An 18965-nucleotide genomic window follows, 5' to 3' on the forward strand; every position below is an offset into this window, starting at 1 on the left:
GCTTACTGTGGAAATGGCCCTGGGCCGAGACCAGGAGGGAAAGTGAGGACCAGCTCTGGGGCATCAATAGAGAGAGGTGCGCACGGGGGAGACCCGGGCCCCAGGCCCACGCAGCCCGGGCGTGAGGAGCGGTGAGGAGCCTGCAGCCGCTTCCCCTGAACCAGCTCAGGGATGCATGCTTTCCTCTGGGCTCCCGGGCCCCAGACAGCCTCCCTCTTTGTTCCTACTTGGCTTCCCAGTCTGGTGGGAGGGGCACTGGGAGGTGGGTGGCCCACGCCTGGGGGAGAAGCTGGCAGTGCAGGCTCAGAGACCTTGTGGGTGGTCCCTGTGGGACCACAGATGCAGGCTGAGTCATGTGGCACTTGGGAAGTTAATGACAGATGCATGCGAGCGAGATCACCAGAAAGCGCCTTGGCCTGGGCACCAGCAGATAGCGCGTGGCTGGTGCCAGCCTGACTCACTGGGCGGCGATCTGGCGGCTTCCTCTCACCTCCTCTCCTGTTTAGGCCTGGGTTTGGCTTGGAGAGGATAAATAGAGCCTTCCCACTTGCGGCCCAGCAGCTCCCGCGGCCCCTGCGGGATCCCGTGCAGGCGTGATGGATGGCGCCGCCTTCACCAGCTTCCCTCCGCACGCAGAGGACAGAGGAGCCGGCTGGCATGGAACTGGGGACCGCGTGGGTATTTCAGTCTCACAGCCCAAACGGGGCAGGCCCAGAGCTGCGGCGGCTTTGCATTTGCTGGGAGAGAGGAGGAGCACTCACTCACTCCCGCGGGCCTTGCTCTGCGCTGTCTGTGCTCCATCCTTCCTCCTGCTCATCCCCCGGGTGTGATTGCAGGCGCCGCGGCCAGGCTTTTGTCCAGCCCAGCGCTGTTCCTCCTTTCAGGACCTGGCCTCCTGACCTGCTTCCAGGACGGGGTGTGGTCAGGGCTGTTGGGGTGCACCCGTGGGGGGCCTTGTGCAGGGGCTGCTGCAGCACCAATGAGGAAGGGCTTGTTGAGGAAGCTGCCTTCACCTGTGAGCCTGGGGACGCCGCTGAGGAGGGGACAGGTGGGCCGTCCAGGTGGGTGTGTGCGGGGGCAGGGGAGGCGGGGGCTCTCTGGGGGGCTCTGCTGGGTGGGCGGCTTCTCTCGCCTGGCGAAGGCAGTGCATTCTGATTGGCTGGTGCCCTGGGGCCAGGTGAGAACCTGCTGGTGATGCCCAGCAGCCTGCCTGGTTCTTCCCTTTCTGTCCCACAACCTGAGAAGGCCCCTCCCTGGACCCCCCACTCACCCTGTGGTAACCCTTCGCTGTGTCATCTTTTGAGCACGGTAGCTCCGCGCCCTCTTCCTAAAGTGAGTGCTGATGCGTGTGAGGACCAACACCCTGGTTTTCATTTCATCTTTTGAAGGCCGCACACTTGGAAGGCTGGTGTTTTAAGAGAAAAACAACATTTTGAAGGAAAACATGTTTGTCAGAGGACTGGATGCCAAGAGTATCTCGGGAAGGGTTGGGATCGTGGTGCTTCTCCAAAATAGTCCTTAATGTTTTTAACAACTTTCCTTGGAGGCAACGGGAAATGTCCTAAAACATGTTAGAAAGCGTAAAGAACGGATTGAATGTTTTAGAAATGTTGCAAGGAAAAGCACACGTAACTCCTGATTGTTAACGGACGTGGAGTCCAGGCCTCCAGCACCCTAGGAACGCCACAAGGAGGAAGAGAGGCCTCATGCGTTGGGTCCCGCTTTAGAATTAGGGTGTCTGGGCGCCAGTCCTGGCCCTCCCAGGGGTGAGCTGTGTGACAGGAGGCAGGCCACTCCGTCTTGCCGTCCTTCCCTGGAAAAGGAGTGGTGAGCGATGACGGACCCGCCGCGGCCCCGTTCGTGGGACACGCTCACCCACCCCCACGAGCGCCGCACGTTTCCTGTCCGGAAGCTCGGCTCTGGGTGTGGCGGAGGGGACCTCACGCTGTACGTTTCTCTCTTGCCTTTCAGGTGATGAACCAAGAAGATCATGTCTGAAGTACAAGGAACGGTTGAGTTTTCTGTGGAGCTCCATAAGTTCTATAATGTGGACCTGTTCCACAGAGGGTGAGTGATTCTCTGCCTGGTGTGTGTGTGTGTGTGTGTGTGTGGGGGGGGGGGCGTTTCTTTCTCCTGGCAGGGTGGGGGGTGTGGGGTAGGGAGGACAGGTTCCAGGACAGTCTGGATTAATGGAGAAAGGATTTTCATCATTTTCCCTGCCAAGTAGAAAACCCAAACCCTTAGTGTCCTTCACAATAAACCGCATACTGAGAGACTAGACAATGCTACTTTCTCTCCGCCTCCTGCGCTTTCTCCCACCCCCTCTCTCCGTAGTCGATCTGTCCACTGAACCTGCCAGTCCGTGTTAAAGGAAAGTGAACTCATTGGAAATGAAGCGTGTGCAGTTCTGATAAAAAGGTGTTTGTGGGCTCAGTGCTCATAGGGTGCCTTTTCAAACGACGCGTCATAAAACCTGTGCCTAGCTCTCTCAAAAGTGGAGAATTTACAGCATCCTCCTTAAAGACATACTTAAAATACAGTTGCTCTCAGTGTTTGAGGGCATACTCTGAATTTGGCATTTTCCATGCAAGATCTCAATACATCTTCATCGTAGACTTATGCCTCTCAAGGTCATTGCATATAACAGCAAGGACGCGGAGTGGTTAGGGGCAGCATCTAAACGCAGACCCGTCTGTGTCCTCATGTGCCTGCATTCCTTCCCCGTGACACAGGCCAGGAAACGCTCGTTCACAGAAACGGAGCATGTGAGGTGCGGTGCGCACATTAACACAGCAGAGCGGTAGGCGCCTGTCGGTTTGTTGTTGCTGCGTAACAAGTGACTCTAAACCTTGGAGGCTGAAGATACCAGCTTTGGCTGGAGCTCAGGATTCTGGGCGCAGGCGGATGGAGCTGCCTAGGGCGTGTATGAGATCGTCACGTAGCAGGACGTTCAAGGCGACTCGTCCAAAATACCAGGAGACCCCGGTGCTGTTGGCAAAGGAGGCCGAAAGAAAAGGACAGAAATAGGACTTAGCCAGCCTGGGTACTGTTCTTCCCAGACCTACAGGGGTTGGGGGGGGGGGGCATCTCATGTAGCCAGGCTCAGCACTGAAATCTAGTATTGCATTAGGCTCAATTAAAGCCAGCATCACACACAACACGTTCATAACTCATTTAGCCTGCTTATGGCACTGTGAGCCTTCATTGCTGGTATTGGTAGCTGAATGGGAACTAAGATCTGTCCTTGGAAATGAATTCCAATTTCATCTTCGATCTTAATCCCGACGAGGCTCTCCCTGGAACCGATTTCCCTTCTGAGTGAAGTTTTCAGCCGAGGTTCAGTCCGTCTTCTGCCTCTCCGGTGTCACGGAGAGGACTGTCCGCTCAGCGGAGTTCCATGGGTTTGTGGGTAAACTCAGCCCTGTCCGCAGGGCACTGTGCAGAGGCCCTCCGGTCGGTGTGATCAGATCTGACGTGAAAGGTCAGATGCTCATAGAAACGTGAGGATCGAACCCTCGTTGAAGCAACTCCCCCGCCTTTCTCCACCAGAGGGGAGAGGGTGAGTTTAGGTCAGGTGGTTCCCGGAAGAAGCTGCCATCCGTGTTTGTGCCCTGACGTTTGCCATCGCGGCCTCATGTCAGGGACAGCCAGCTCCCTGTGACATTAGCTAAGCAGCCCGACCGGCCTTAATAGACTCTGAAATACGATTACCTTGGCTCGCCAGAGATCAATTAATTGATTCGTCTGCTTCTGTCAGAAATGATCTTTTTATTCTTCCACTTCTTCTAGTCAAGTCTGCTGATCCTTTGTGCCCACCCCACTTGTGGGAGGGGGTGGGGTCAGACGTGGTTGAGGGCCATGCCGAGTGGTCAGCTTGCAGAAGGGCGGATGGGGAGGTCAGCGAGCAGGTGGCCCTAAAGGTCAGCAGCGCCAGGGCCTTGACGGGGACCTGTTTGCAAAGACAGTGCCCCTCCCCCACATGGATAGCCAGCGGGCAGCACTTTCACACCGGCAGCCATGGGTCTAACGCTCGATTTCAGTCACATGACTTCCACTGGTGCAAACCAAGCCGTTCCCTCTCTTTATTTTTCCTGAAATCAGTGTGACAGGACTGTCACCACCTGCCTTTCCATCCGGCACGAGGGGTAGAGGTCGGCTCAGTGATTTCTGAGAGGCTTTCTTCCTCTCAGATTCCATAATCCATTCCCTTTTCATAAAAAGATGCTCTTCCCTCCCCGTGGCACGGCATTACCATCCTGCCTCTGCCAGCGAGCAGGGGTTGGTCACCCGGTGCCTCTGGAGATGGGCACTCGGGATGATATTCTAGAGCTATGGTCGGCAAACTGCGGCTCGCGAGCCACGTGCGGCTCTTTGGCCCCTTGAGTGTGGCTCTTCCACAAAATACCACGGCCTGGGCGAGTCTATTTTGAAGAAGTGGCGTTAGAAGAAGTTTAAGTTTAAAAAATGTGGCTCTCAAAAGGAATTTCAGTCGTCCTGTTGATATTTGGCTCTGCGGACTAATGAGTGTGCCGACCCCTGGGCTGAAGAATCCACATTCCTGTTCACAGTGACCCTGCCCATTTTTTTCCTTTTGGTTCCTGTGGAGTCTGGGACTCGGTGAGCCCACTGCTGCGTTAGGCCTTTGACCCTCTGAATCCGGGCTGTGGGTGACTCAGCAGGTCTGCATGGACAGGAGCCTCAGGGGCTGACTCTGTTCCTACGGAGATGAAGTGCCTCCGCTGAGCCCAGAACCGCCCACAGCCCCAATTACCTCCCTGTCGAGTCCATGCAGAGCGAATGCGGGTGGTGTGGGCCCCTCCAGCTCACACTCCCAGTGGCCCTCCCTCGGGCCTCCCGAGGACACTGAACGGCCTGCATGGGGGCAGCCCATAGATCTGTCCCCGAAGGGACCGAGTTCTTGGTTCGGATTCCGTTTCTGTCACTGGCCAGGCGCCCGGGGCAAGTGACTCCCCTCCTCAGGTCTCAGCCTCTTCACTTGCTGTGCAGGGGCCTTCTTAGAAGTCACGAGGTCACCTGGCCAGCGTGGCTCAGGGGTTGAGTGTTGACCTATGAACCAGGAGGTCATGATTCGATTCTAGGTCAGGGCACATGCCCGGGTTGTGGGCTCGATCCCCAGTAGGGGGCGTGCAGGAGGCAGCCGATCAGTGATTCTCATCATTAATATTTCTCTGTCTCTCTTCCTCTCCCTTCCTCTCTGAAGTAAATTTTAAAAATATTAAAAAAAAAGAAGTCATAGGGAAATATCGGGGTCTGGGATTTGCACTGCTGCCCAGGTGTCCTGAGCCCGCGACAGCCTGTCTGTCCTCCGGTCACCTCTGGGACTCTGAGCCACACAGCCTGGCTGGTGAGAGCCGGGCGGGCGGCCTGGAGGCTGTTCCTTCCTGGATTGAAGCAGGTGCTTTACTCATCACCATGACCCGGACCTCATGGACACATGCTCGCGCTCGTGGCCTCATGGGGGAGTTCTGCTTTCTGCTCCTGTTTTACTTTCGAGCTTTATGAGAGTTAAGTGACATGTGACTGCGGGAGTTTAAGGTGCGTAGCGTGATGATCTGATAGAATCTGTATTGTGAAAGGAGATGCTAAGGTTGCTTCTCGCACCCATCGCCTCACCTGCTCACCGTGGGTGGGAGTGTCCGTGTGGTGGGCGCATTCACAGTCTGTTTGCTCCGCTGTGTGACAGCTTCCTCGCTGCGGTTCAGTCCCACAGACTCGTCGTTGGCGGGGTCTGTGGAAAGCTCAGGTCCCCCGCCGGTTTCCCTCTCCCGTGGAGCCGTGAGGAGCGGTGTGACGAGGTGGTGTGCTGGGTTTATAGCCGGGAAAGAGAGCCCATGTTGTTTTCACGCGGGGTGCTGAGAAAGCAGATTGAGCACTGAGGATAGGCATAGGCCTGAGGCCAAGATGGGATTCCTCCCGGCCTCTCGCAGCCCCAGCTGAGATCAGTCTTTAATCTCGAGTGCTTAGCAGCAGCGAGAGGGGGAGCGGAGGGAGAGGAGATGGATGGAGCCCCGGTCCCGGAGGAGCCTGTCCTCTGGCTGTGCTGTTTACTGAGCACGAGGCGTGCACTGCAGCTGGCAGCGGGCGTGGTTCCGGATAGTGAAGGCAGAGTGACCCTGCCTTTGACTAACATGCAGCCCATTCAGCTTCTCAGGCTGCAGCCAACCAACTTGGCAGCGCTCCTCTGTCTGCACTCACTTCCTGGCCTCCTGGTTCCGGGGTAATACCGTCTCCGTGCCACTGGCGTCCTGATTGTGTAATCAGCTCAGCCTCCTCCAGACTTTGGGACTTGCCCGGTAGGCATTCGACTGCACGTGGCCATCTTGCTATCTAAAAGGCCTCACCTAAACTCGGTATATCCACACTGACCATCTCTCTGCTCCCCTCCCAAAGCTCTCTGTCAACAACCCATCTCGGTTCGTGGCAACTCCATCCGGTTGTCGAGGACAGCATTTAGGGCAGTGATGGCGAACCTATGACACGCGTGTCAGCACTGACACGCGTAGCCATTTCTGATGACACGCGGCCGCCTCAGCCGAGGATGAAACATTTGCGAAATAATGTTTTTTCCTCAAAGTGACCCACTACCCGAGTTATGCTCAGTTTTTTGGCGAAGTTTGACACACCAAGCTCAAAAGGTTCCCCATCACTGATTTAGGGTGACTCTTGACTTCTCTCTGTCTCACACCTCATATCCCAGTCAGCCGGAAATCCTGGCAAAGCATCCCGCCTATGACGTGCCTCACCCTGCTAACGCCCTGGCCCTGGTGTGAGCCACCACCGTGCCAGCCTGGATTGGCACAGGGACCTTCCCTCTCCGATCCCCGGCGCTGCCCTTGCCCACGTCTGGTCCCCTCACACCACAGAAGCCAGACGGTGCCCTGAGTCCTCTCCAACGTCTCTGGTGGGACCAGAGTTGAGGCTTCGTTTGCTGAGAGTGTCCAGGTGTGTCACGCACTGCCAGGTGTCCTAGACTTGACACCTGGAGGGGGATTCGGAGCCCCAGACTGGAGCCGAGTGGGGCATTCGTGCCCAGCCTGCCTCGGCACCAGCACTGGTCACTGCGGCCAAGAAGTTCGAGTTGGGCAGGTCCTTCTCGAGCTCGGTGTGGACTAACACCCTTGTCCAATCATGCGGCAATGGGAAGCGCCTGTGGCAACCCCTCCGTTCTTGGCGAAGTGGGAGGGGCCCAGGTGTGGGTCTTGGAAAGGAAGTCGCCTGGCAGGATTCAAGGTCAGCTTGTAAGAACTGGTGACCTCCTTTATTCTTACTCGATGTTGCCATTGGTATTGTTAATGATGATGAAGTACCTGAAAGTAACAGTAAGATAACTCATCCATCTGTTGGTAGAAGGTGTTTTCTCATCACTTAATATCAATACATATCCAAGAATTACGTGCATCCCAGTGTATCGGTACAGTGGACTGGACGAGTCCAAAGTCGCCGTCTGGTGTCCTGGCAGGGACCGTGGGGTCTTCCCCGCCCTTTCTGTGCCCACTGCCTCCCATCAGCAACACCTGGGTGAGCCACCACGCTGATAAAAAGCACAACGAGTTTTGGTTTTGTTAATCCTCACTTGAGGATCTTCTTCCCATTGCTTTTCAGAGAGAGTGGAAAGAAGAGAGGGAAGGAGAGAGGAGGAGAGAGAGAGAGAGAAACATGGATGTGAGAAAGACACATTGACTGGTTGCCTCCTGCACCTGCCCCAACCGGGGGCAGGCAGCGAACACGCAACCCAAGTAGATGCCCTTGACTGCGAATCTAACCCACAACCCTTTGGTGCAATGTCCTAACCACTTAGCCACCGGCCAGGGCACAAAGAGAGCTTTAAAAGGACCTGGTGCTCACACGATCTCAGGCCCTGCAACAGGGCGTCCAGGTGCCATAGCCCATCTGTCCGTCAGATCCAGTCAATCAATGGTTGATTTTCCAGATGAGAAAACCTGTGCTCAGAGCTAAATGTTTGCTCCAGGCCACACGCCTCCCGTATGTGGCCCATCGGGTGCCCTCCCCCGGGCCTGTGGGGGTGACCGCCGCAGCGGGGTGCTGCCCGTCCTCACTCCCTGCCTCCGTCCCTCTGCGTGAAGACCCGGGGTCGGGTTTGCTTCCCCAGCCTTCCTGCGCTGACCGCTGGGCCGGCGGCCGGGTCGGTCTTGCTAATTAGAAATGTTCTCTCTGCCGAGACCCCTGTCGCTTTTCCGGTCTGAGGTTCCCAATTGCCCGTGTCCTCGCAAGCTGTGCAGAAGCAGGAGAGCAGCCTGCACGCGGCTCATCTAATCAGGCGACACGCAGGCGAGGAAAGTCAACGTTCCCTCAAATCAAAGGGGACGCGCTGCCACCTGTGGACACAGCGGTGCCAGGTGCTTGGGTCGAGTCCCGCTGGGTATCGGCTCTCAGAAGGAGCCTTCCTTTCATCAGCAAACGGAGCTTCTCTGGGTGACAGGAGACGGGCAGCCGCACCTTTCCCGAGAGCAGCGTGGCCACCTGGCCGCCCACGCGGATCAGAAAGCCCAGCTGGGCTGCCTCATTGGGCCGGAACCACCAGGTAATGCGAACAATGGCAGCCGAGTGAGACACGACCAAGTGTTTTATTATTTGCTATCAAGGCCAGTAATTTCACAAAATGCCGTGTGGTCTTGTCCTGGTGGCTGGATACTGTCAGAACAGCCGGATCAGTAGATGAGTGTATAGTAAAGATATAGCGGCCACTTCCTGGGTCTGCTTTTTCTGATTCGTTTTGAACACCAAGGCCTCCCTTACTTGGCAGGACGTCCCCGGCTCCCTACGAGGCCAGCGAGTTTCACCCAGGATCAGCTGCTCTTCCACCGGGAGCTGGTCACATGGCCAGTGGCAGTCCACACCCTTGACCACTGTGCAGTATTGCCTCAGGAGACTCAAAGAAAGAGAACTTTTCCCACCAGGGGGCGCCCCCACACCAGAGAGCAGCGGTCGCCAACTGGTGGCCCACAGACCACCGGTGGTCTGTGAGGACCGACAGGTTGGCGACCGCTGTTCTAGACGGTAGAGAGCCTTAGTGTTGTGTCTGCCATTCTGTATGGTCAGGTACGATGTGCTGTAGGCATCTCGCCCACCCAGACCCTCGCCTGTCCCAGCTTCCCCGCCTGGGAGGCCGGAGGGAAGATGGGGATCATGGATGGGGGGCGATGTCTGGGTCCCACAGATCTTAGGAAATAATAACGATATTTTATCTCTAATGACATATGGGGGTTGAGCATCACGCCAATGGCTGCCGGGCACTGTCCCGTCGGCCCATCTGCCTGTCCTGACAATTCTGTGAGCTGACACAGGTATTGTCACCCGTGGAGAAAGGGGCTCAGCGAAGGAACGCTGTTAAGTTTGCCGACTTGGCTCTGAGACCCGGCTCTCGGACTTCGGAGTCTCAGTTTTGACCTTTTCACAAACAGTAATTTGTGTCTTAGGTCCTGTCTGGTGTCCCTGGATCAGACTGGCTGTTTCATAATAGACTGGATGGGCAAGTGATTACGACTAAATGTCACAGAGCTCTGTTCCCACAGAGGACGCATTCCTGGTTCTGTTGGCTTTATGAGAATTGCATGTGGATTCTCAGGCGCTCACAGGGTGGCCATGTGGGGGTTGGATGGCATAACCTGGGGTTTGTTGAGGGAGCCTCTGTTCCTGGGACATGTTCGTTCATTCATTCATTCATTCATTCACTCCTCTGGCACGGGGTGAGTGCCAGCCATGCGCCAGCTCCGTGTTAGTTGCTGGAAACAGAGATGAACAGGGCACGGCTGTCTCCTCCAGCAGCTGTCATGATGGAGATTTCCAGAATCAACTGAGAGCGCCTGTTTGTTAGATTTTTTTTTCTTTTCTCTCCTTCGTGTGGTTGTAAGAGCTGTAAGGGATACAAAGGAAGGAAAAGGTAGCATTTCTATGGGTTTTTGAACATATTTCTTTGAACATATTTCTGTAGACGCATCTGAAGTTCCAAATGATGAGTCACTCCCTGAGGAAGGCTCCTTGGCCTCCAGTGTTTGTAAGGAGTGAGAATTCAGAAGTGATTGGGAATTGGTTGGAAGAGGGTTTTGATATCTGTCACCTAATGGGACTCCTGGAAGGTGTGGCAACAAGACTCATCTCTGGAGTGAGAGTGCCGGGTGCCTTTTGCCAGCCTCCCTGCTATCGATAAGTGGTTCCTTATCAACCAGGAGGTCACGGTTCAATTCCTGGTCAGGGCACATGCCTGGGTTGTGGGCTCAAACCCCAGTAGGGGGTGTGCAGGAGGCAGCCGATCCATGATTCTCTCTCATCATTGATGTTTCTAACTCTCCCTCTCCCTTCCTTTCTGAAATCAATAAAAACGTATTTAAAATAAAGTAAAATATAATGTCATGGCTACGGCTGAGAAGCACCTGCCCCGACAGACGGCGGGCCCCGCCCCTCTGCCCGTCTCCCTCCACGGATGACGGTGTCCACAGCTGTGAGTGACAGCGCTTCCCTGGGATGTCACGATGGTGTCACTGTCTCTGACAATGAGCCGTTGCTCCCAGGGGACCTGCAGGGTCAGGTTCCTGGGCGCCTCTGGGTCAACACTTTTGCCCACTGATCAGTACTCACCGTGCTTGAGGTGTGTTTCTGTTTAGCTGGATCTCGGCATCATGTCTACTTGAATTCATGGCCAGTCACACTACAGCTCATACCTGAATGAAGCCAGCAAGGAAATGTGCAATATGGAATCCTTAGATAAGGAGGGTCGTGGGCATGAGGTTTGCACATGTTTTCTCTCGCCCCATGGTTTGCTTTCTCATCCTCTTAATGGAGTGCTTTTTAGAAAACAGGTTGTTTTTTTGTTGTTAATCCTCACGGGAGGATATTTTTCCATCGATTTTTAGAGAGAGTGGAAGGGAGAGGGAGAGACGGAGAGAAACCTCAATGTGAGAGAGACACATCAATTGATTGCCTCCTGCATGCGCCCGGACCAGGGTCGGGGAACCTGCATCCAAGGTATGTGCCCTTGGCCGGAATCACACTCAAGACCCTTCAGTCACAGGCCGACGCTCTGTCCACTGAGCCAAACTGGCCAGGGCCAGACGACAAGTTTTTAATTCTCAGGTGAACTCAGCTTCCTGTCTCCAGTTGTCCCGCCCCATCCCTCTCCCACTGTTCATGCTACAGAGCGAGCCTCCCTGGTGTCGGATGACCCTGCATGTCTGGACACATTCCTGGTTCCCAAGGGCCCTTAGGATTGAGTCTGGGTGTTTCTAGAAGAAGCCAGCAATAAGGAGTGTGACCTCTGCTCTTTCTTAGGTATTACCAGATCCGCATGGCCTTGAAGGTGTCCTCAAGGATCCCCCACAGACTGAGCGCCTCCGTCGTTGGGCAGACAGGTGAGCAGGGGGTGGAGGGGGGCTCATCCCACTGGCAGGCCTTCGCGGATCACTGCGGGCACTGTGTGCCCTGGGCCTGCAGCTCCCCGTCACTGTTGCCTGTGCTGTGCCCCCTCCCATCGCGTTTCTGCCAGAAGGAGGTGGGTGATCTTGACTGAGAGGAGGGGTGTGAGCCCCTCCATGGCATGAACTGGCTGTGTGGCCTCGGACACTGGCAGCTCTGAGCTGCCCTCCCTCGCCTGAAAATGAGGGTCGGAACACGCCCTCTGCAGGGCCCTTGTCAGGGCTGGTCCGTGAAAGGGTGCTGTACATCTCCCAGAGATGCCATGTGCAGAGGGCATCTCACAGAGGGGACACCTGGACAGGGCCAGGGCAGGGGCTTGCCCAAGGTCAGGGCCCATCTGCCTGACCTGTGAGTGGTCCTGTGGTCAGGGCTTCAAGGCTGGCGGGTCTTGTGTTCCCCGACAGGACTCAGTCCCAGGGGTGATGCCTGGAAGTCAGGTGGGACTGAGGCCCGCTGACCTGAGGGCAGCCACCCCCAGGTGGACCAGGCCTCCGATTCTCCTGTGACTGCAGAGCGAGAGCTGGGTTTCCTCTCTGGCTGAGCCGCCTCTGGGAGCGGACATCCCCCCCCCTCCGCCACGAGGACCAGACTGCAGGGCCCCCACAGCTGGCAGAGCCCAGCGAGTGGCTTGGAAAAAATAAGACTAGGATGGGGCCATGCAGAGACAAAGAAAAGAAAAATGGCATGCAATTGGCAGAGAAAAGCATTTTCTTTCTTGGTCTCGTTGACACGGGGTAATCACGGAGCATTTGGTGTGCCCTCGCATCGTACACGAGCATAATATTTAGCACAGAGGGCGCCCAGAGGCCAGCAGTAACCACAGGTCACCCTGGGGAGGAGCGGAGAGCATTTCGGATTTCTTCCTCAGAGTGAGTTTTCCAGTTAGACTATTTCCAGTTGGATATTGCTGCATTCTAAGGGACTCCAAACCTTAATGGCTTAAAACAGTGATGGATTCTTGAGGGTTTGAGTTGCGGGGGATTTAGGGGGGGCGGGTGGCTCGGCCAGGCACTCACGTGCTGCTTCCTGCTGAGATCTCGGCGGAGGAGCGAGCCTCTGAGATGTGTCCACCCACATGTCTGATGCCAGCGCGGGCCCCCTGCACCCCCTCTGTGTGTTCAGCCGTGGGAGGGCGCTTGGGCAGCCCCCCTGGCCTGTGATCATCCAGACAGATGTTCTGCTACCTGCATGCATTTCCGAGTTGAAAGAAAGAAAAGTATAGACGATTAGACAGTGAGGGAGGATGGACTGACAGAGCCAGAAAGAATCCAAACACGTGGGATCGGCGGCGTCTTTGACACTCATTCACTCAGCGGTCTTGTTGGGACGAATGATTTCACTTGGCTTTTTTGCTCTACTCAGGTCTAAAATGAAACTAGACGAAGCTGGCTGTGGTGTCTAGAGAGGCAGAATCCAGCCCGGCCAGGTGGCTCAGTGGTTGAGCATCAACCCATGAACCAGGAGGTCACCCGTTTGGTTCCCTAATTGGGCACATGCCCAGGCTGTGGGCTCCATCCCCAGTAGGGGGCATGCAGCAGGCAGCCGATCAATGTTTCTCTTATCAATGTTTCTGTCTCTCTATCCCTGTCCCTTTCTCTCTCAAAAAATCAATAAAAACGTATTTTAAAAAAGAGAGAAGCAGAATTCAGTGGTGTGAGGGCCCCAGGCTCTGGGCTTTCCAGGTTCTTGCTGTTCCTTCCATGTCGAAGGCCTAGCCCTTTTGCCCCTTGAGTCCCCTGGACCAGCAGAAGGGATGTATGCAGGTTCTGCAGGGCAGTCCCAGCCTGTCTGGTTGCTAACTTCTGACTAATTCTGAGCTGCTCCTCACTGCCTGCTTGCACCCAGCACCCACCCCCAGGCCACCCACCTCAGTGCCGCTGTGGGTCATGGGCCCCTGGGCCCGCTGGGGAGGATCGCCCCAGGCTCTGGGGAGCACTTTGCCCAAGACAGGAGCTTGTCCATGTCCCTGTCTGCACCCCCAACTCCCGCTGTGACCCAGTGGTTGTTACACAGGAACATGGGAGCCCAGCTCCTGGTCTTGGGGGGCCCGAGCTGAGATGTCGCACACCCCAAAGTCCCCCTCAGGATCAGGCTGGTCCCCTTCGCAGAAACCTTTGTTCTTTATTGAAACTTTCCTTTTCGAATTCTTGAGTAATATCAGAGCAAATAGTGAACATAGTGGAGGAGGCATTAAAATAAGAAACAGAACCCCAAAACGATGTGGGGGTGCATGGGAGCACAAACAGGAAAGCGATGATTGTAAATGTTCAGTGTACCGCGTCCTCAGAATCGCCACCAGCTTTTATTGATTTCCTTCAGCAAATGTCCTGCACTGGAAATACTGAGAGAAGTGATCCCTGGACGTTTTACAGACGTGAGCTCCACTCCGATTAATTAGGACAAAAGGCACCCGCGGCCCAGGCGGGGAGCCAGAGTGGCTCCAGGGAGGGTCTGGGCGGAGCTCATCCATGCAGGCCCCAGCGGAGCCCCAGGCTGAAGGCAGCACTGAGCCTGGGTGCCCCCTGGAGACCTCATGGGTGTGAAGGGGAGGCCGCCAGCGACCTCCGGGCGCAGTGAACAGCAGTGGCGGGCAGCGTAGAGGCTTCTGAGCTTCCTAAGGGAGGAACGGCCCCAGAACGGAGGAATTCGGGATGGGATGTTTTTCAAAGGGGAGGTCTCAGCGAGACAGGGCCAGGGGTACAGGCAGGCTGCCATGTGGCCTAAAAGCATCGTCCCCGGCAAATTTCTGAGCTTTGTCTTCGAGGTCTTTGAAATAAGACTTTTCAGGTCTCCACCCCCCACGTGCCTGGCTGGGCCTGGACCGCTTCCTCTTCCCTCGGGACGTGAAGGGCCTTCCCTCACTGTGCGACACCCACGGGATGTGCTTCTCCCCGTGTTTCCTCCTTCACGCCTGGGATGTCCACACCGTGACCCTCCCCCCCACCCCACCCCCCCGCTCAGTTCCTCTCCCCACGATTACCCTCCACGTGGGAAGCATTTTGTTTCTTATCATCTTTCCATGATGTGCTATGCGCCCATCGCCTATGACCTTCCTGCCGACCAACATCCATCCGTGTTGCACGTGGGTGAGCGTTCCCAGGAACATGCATTTGTATGTTTCTCCCTCCGTCTTCCCTCCCCTGTGCCTCTTTCCTCCCCCACTTCCTCCTCCTCCTCCAGAACTTTGCTCACAGGCCACTTCCTCCAGGAAGTCCCCCGGCCTGGCTGGAAGCAGGGGTGCCTCTGCTCTGTGGCCGTCATCCCAGGGGCTCTGAGAGCTGCGTGCTGCAGCCGCTCCCTCTGGAAGCCCTGCCTGAGCCTGGCTTTTCTCATTGGTCTGGGGTCTGCTGCGGCCCCTGCCAAGCGTCAATGTTAATAACCCGTAAGAACGGTGGTTGTCACCTCCAGACCAGCAGCTGACACCCCACCCCCCAAGTTAAGGGCTCCATATTCCCGTTTCCTTCGGTTTTTCTTTTTCTTTTATATATATTTACTGATTGATTAATTTCAGAGGGGAAAGGAGAGGGAAAGGAGAGATAGAAACATCAATGATGAGAGAGAATCATCGATCAGCTGCCTCCTGCATGCCCCACACAGGGGATTGAGCCCACAACCCAGGCATGTGCCCTGACCAGGAATCGAACCTGGGACCCTTCAGTCAGTCCACAGGCCGACACTCTATCCACTGAGCCAAACCAGCTAGGGCCAGTTATTATTTTTGTAGCATTTATGACATCACAAGAATGATTACTTGAAGGTTTCTTTTTTTTCCCTCTTACTTTCGTATAAATCCTATGAGGAGAGAAACTCTATAGCTCAGCCGAGTGGTATCCCGCCTTCGCCCTCAGGGCTCTAGGGCCGCTGTGCTGAGTCAGAGGCCGGATGGAGGGAGAGTGACAGCAACTTCACTTCCTGACCTCATTTCCGGCCCCTCTGCCTTCCTGCCCGAAGGCTGCCCGTGAGCACACGTCCCAGGCTTGGTCACTTTAGCCTAGAGGAGAAGGTCAGGTGGATACTGTTCAAGTTTCACGCACAATAGAAGTCGCGAGTCCTGAAAATGAATGTCCTTGTTTTTCTTCCCTGAAGTAAATGTGCTTTTCCCCCGCCGGCTGAGGTGGGTGTTATTGGCTGGCCCATATTTTCCGATCGGCAGCCTTGGCGCTAATGAATGGCTATTGATCCTGCAGGGGAGTGAGCGCACCTGGCCCGGGGCTGGGAGGAAGCGTCTGGTTTATTTTCCGTCTCAGAGAGGTTATAAATGAGGAGAGAGACGGAGGGGGGGGGGGTTGTGGGTCATTGCTGGAGCTTGGTTGTTAATTTTGTTTAATCAAGTGTGCACAACTAGCCTTCTCTACATTTTTTATGATTTTTTGTAATAGTCAAAAAGTAAGGAAATTATTATATTTAAAATATATTTTTATTGATTTTCAGAGAGGAAGGGAGAGAGAGAGAGACACCAATGATGAGAGAGTATCATTGATCGGCTGCCTCCTGCACACCCTACACGGGATCAAGCTCGCAACCTGGGCATGTGCCCTGACCGGGAATCGAACCATGACCTCCTGGTTCATAGTTTGATGCTCAACCACTGAGCTATGCCAGCCAGGCAAAAGGAAATAATTTTTTTTAAGATTTTAATAATTTTATTTTTTAACCCTCACCTGAGGATATATTTTCCATTGATTTTTAGAGAGAGTGGAAGGGAGTGAGGAGGGAAAGAGAGAGAGAGAGAAAAATCACTGCCCTGACCTTTCCTAACCTCCCCAACACTGGCCAGTTAGCCTGGCCCTGACCCAGGGCCTCACACTCCCTTCAGTCCCTGAATCAAGGACTTAGGCTGGCCTAGCAGGTGGCCTACAGGATGCTGCTCTCTGATTGGTTGGTTCCTGAGCTAACCAATTTGGAAGGTTCTGCCTCCTTTCTTGACTGCAGATCTGCCCCAGGTAATGGACCAGGTGGAGGAGTCCATAGGGGAAGGTGAGGCATAGAGGAGAGGGTGCAACGAGAATACCCAGTGAATGGGGAGTGCCACTCATTCATAGCTGGAGGCGGGGGCAGCCGAGTTGGGGGCTGAGGCTGCTGATCTCTCTGGCTGGTCAGGTGTGGCTCAGCCCTGGGCAGTGGGACTGGCCCTCGGAGGGACCTTCCGTCCCTGCAGAGACAGACGCAGAGCGATCACCGGGGCTCGCCCGCTCAGCAGTGACTCTCGGCTCCGTACTATTTCTGTAGCAGGTCCCCGCTGGCCCCTACCTCCCATGGTCTCCGTGGGCCGGAGAGCGGCTCTGTGCTCCTTGGAACCACAGGGAACACAGCTGGGAGGGGCGCTGCCGCTCTTACAAACATCAGATGCGCTGCGTGCGATGCTGGCTGCACGCGGCTCTGGGCAGCAGATGGCCCGGCAGATGGTGCAGGAACGCTGGGTCACATAGCAGGGCCTTAGCCTCCCAGGGTGGGTCTCCTGATGGCCTGAGAACAGAGTGGGTTTCAGGAGAGAAGATGGAGCCTGGGTTCTGCTCTTCGCAGAAAGCCCGCCCTGTGCTCAGGTGGGTTCAGTGCAGGCAGGCAGCACAGGACCGGGGCGGGGGGGCAGGGGGGGGGAGGGCGCTGGTCCCCGCAGGGACGCAGGGGAAACAGAGGCAGCCGTAGTGGGCTGGCTGCCCGGGCCCAGACCCAGCTCCCTCCCACTGTGCTCATCCAACGCCTCTGCCAAATCCTCGGGCCGGGTGCGGGGAGCTTGGTCAGTCGTGCGTTCTGTAAATATTTGCCCGGCCTGGGCACCATGGGGGGCCAGGTCTGTGGTAAGCCCTCCCCTGGACTGGGGCTTCCACACGGGTCACGTGGGGCCAGCTCAACCACCGTCACACTCACATGCCTTTTATTACAGTGTACTGTTCTGGTGGTTCTCCATCATTCTTAACTCGCTGTGCTGGCTGGTGAGGTAACATTGGCACAGGTGTGTGCACACGGGAGACAGCGGAATGTACAGGCGTGGGCAGCTGTGGGTGGGCAGGTGCAAGGTGACGTTCTTTGAGTCACTAAAGCCATTGTCGTGATCACAACCTGCCTGTCTTTTTCCACACGGACAGCTACAGACCTGCTGGTGCCCACCCTGTGCAGGACCAGGTACTATCAGGTCTCAGCATCCATGGGGGTCATACGCCCCACAGATGAGGGGGCGACCGTACCCTCCAGGGCGAATTCTTTGCTGGGCCAGGGGTATGCACGGCCTCGAGGGCCCACACCTTGGACCCCAGGTCATAACCCCTTAGCAACACTCACATACCCACCTTTGTCTTCAGATCTCAGCCTATACCTGGTGAGCTGGCCCAGGTCACAGTGTGGCCCAGCTGACCTCTGACCCATGACCCCGTGGGCCTGTGTGAGCCCCCAGAGTCATCCCCGGGCCCCAGCTTTTGTGGAGGCACCCTTATTTCTGGAAATAGGTGTCCTTGCCTGATACACACAGTAGAGACCTACCTCCTTGCTGGGCGGAGTCTGTCCCAGTCCCACAGGGCTCCCCGCCTTCCACACTCCACACAAAGTCACCAGGCTCCAGGGCCCTTCCCCAGGAGCCCCTTTCTCCTGCAGTGTCCCTGCTGGTGGCCACAGGGAATCCGGGGAGCGGGGCAGCTTCCGTGGCGTCATAGAAGGTCATATCTCTGTACCCCGCAGCGAGTGCCCCGGCCCGACCTTCAGAAAGCACTCAGGTGCCGGGAAAAGTCGTGCCGCTTGTTTCCTGGAAAAACCCAGTGGACGTCTCCTGCAGGTGGCTTTCTCTTCCGCCCGCTCCCCGGAAACCTCGCCAGCTGGCTCCCAGGTGGCTCCGCTGTCCCTGTTCCTAGAAATGCCCAGGAAGCGATCTGGTGTAGAGCCGTCCTGGGACCACCTTCGGCTCGCCAGGGGGTCTGCTCATGGGGAGACTTGCACCGTTCACACACTCCTCCCCCTCCTCTCAGGGGAGCCGCACGTCCATTATGAGAAGTGAGCGGCCAGGATTCTCCCTCATTTACGCTCCGGTTCCGTGGCCTGGCCAAGGCCACACGGCAGGAAGGGGAACGGGGTTTGGGCATTGCTCTCCTCGGGCCGGACAGACACCGAGGAGGCTGGGGTCCGGGGTCCTGGGGTTCACGGGCCCCTCGGCCTCCTGTTTTGCAGAGGGCGGCAGCCTGCACGCAGCCTGCGTCCACGAGAGCGCCGTGCACAGCCGCGTCTTCCAGATCTCCTACAGGAACGAGGAGGTGCCCATTGGCGACGCGGCCGTCTTCCGGGCTCACCTGCTGTTGGACGGTGAACGGGTGAGTCACGGATCCGCCGGCGGCCGCGCGCTGCAGTTCCTGCCCGGAGGCGCGGTGCCCGCCCGGCGGCGCCTTCTGTGTCCACCAAGGGGTGAGCGGTCCGGGCAGCTGTAGGTCTGCTCTGGCGTCTCACAGATGCGAGATTTCCCCACCTCCCTGCTCTTACTCACTTAGTTGCTCGTTCTTTCATTCCTACACTCGCTCGTTTTCCAGCCCAAG

General features: G+C 56.3%; 1 protein-coding gene across 1 annotated transcript in view; it reads left to right on the forward strand.

Annotated features, from left to right (window-relative positions):
* Positions 1–1990: 1990 nt before the first annotated feature.
* FAM135B (family with sequence similarity 135 member B) overlaps positions 1991–18965 on the forward strand; it is a gene marked incomplete at both ends in the record, with an annotated part of 50191 nt that continues 33216 nt past the window's right edge. The window contains 3 exons of the mRNA XM_079795910.1: positions 1991–2067; positions 11308–11387; positions 18607–18746. Of these exons, the coding sequence (XP_079652036.1) occupies positions 1991–2067; positions 11308–11387; positions 18607–18746 (297 nt within the window). The remainder of the gene's footprint in view (positions 2068–11307; positions 11388–18606; positions 18747–18965) is intronic.

The sequence above is a fragment of the Cnephaeus nilssonii genome, assembly GCF_951640355.1.
Source record: "Cnephaeus nilssonii genome assembly, chromosome: 18".
In the NCBI taxonomy this organism is placed as follows: Eukaryota; Metazoa; Chordata; class Mammalia; order Chiroptera; family Vespertilionidae; genus Cnephaeus; species Cnephaeus nilssonii.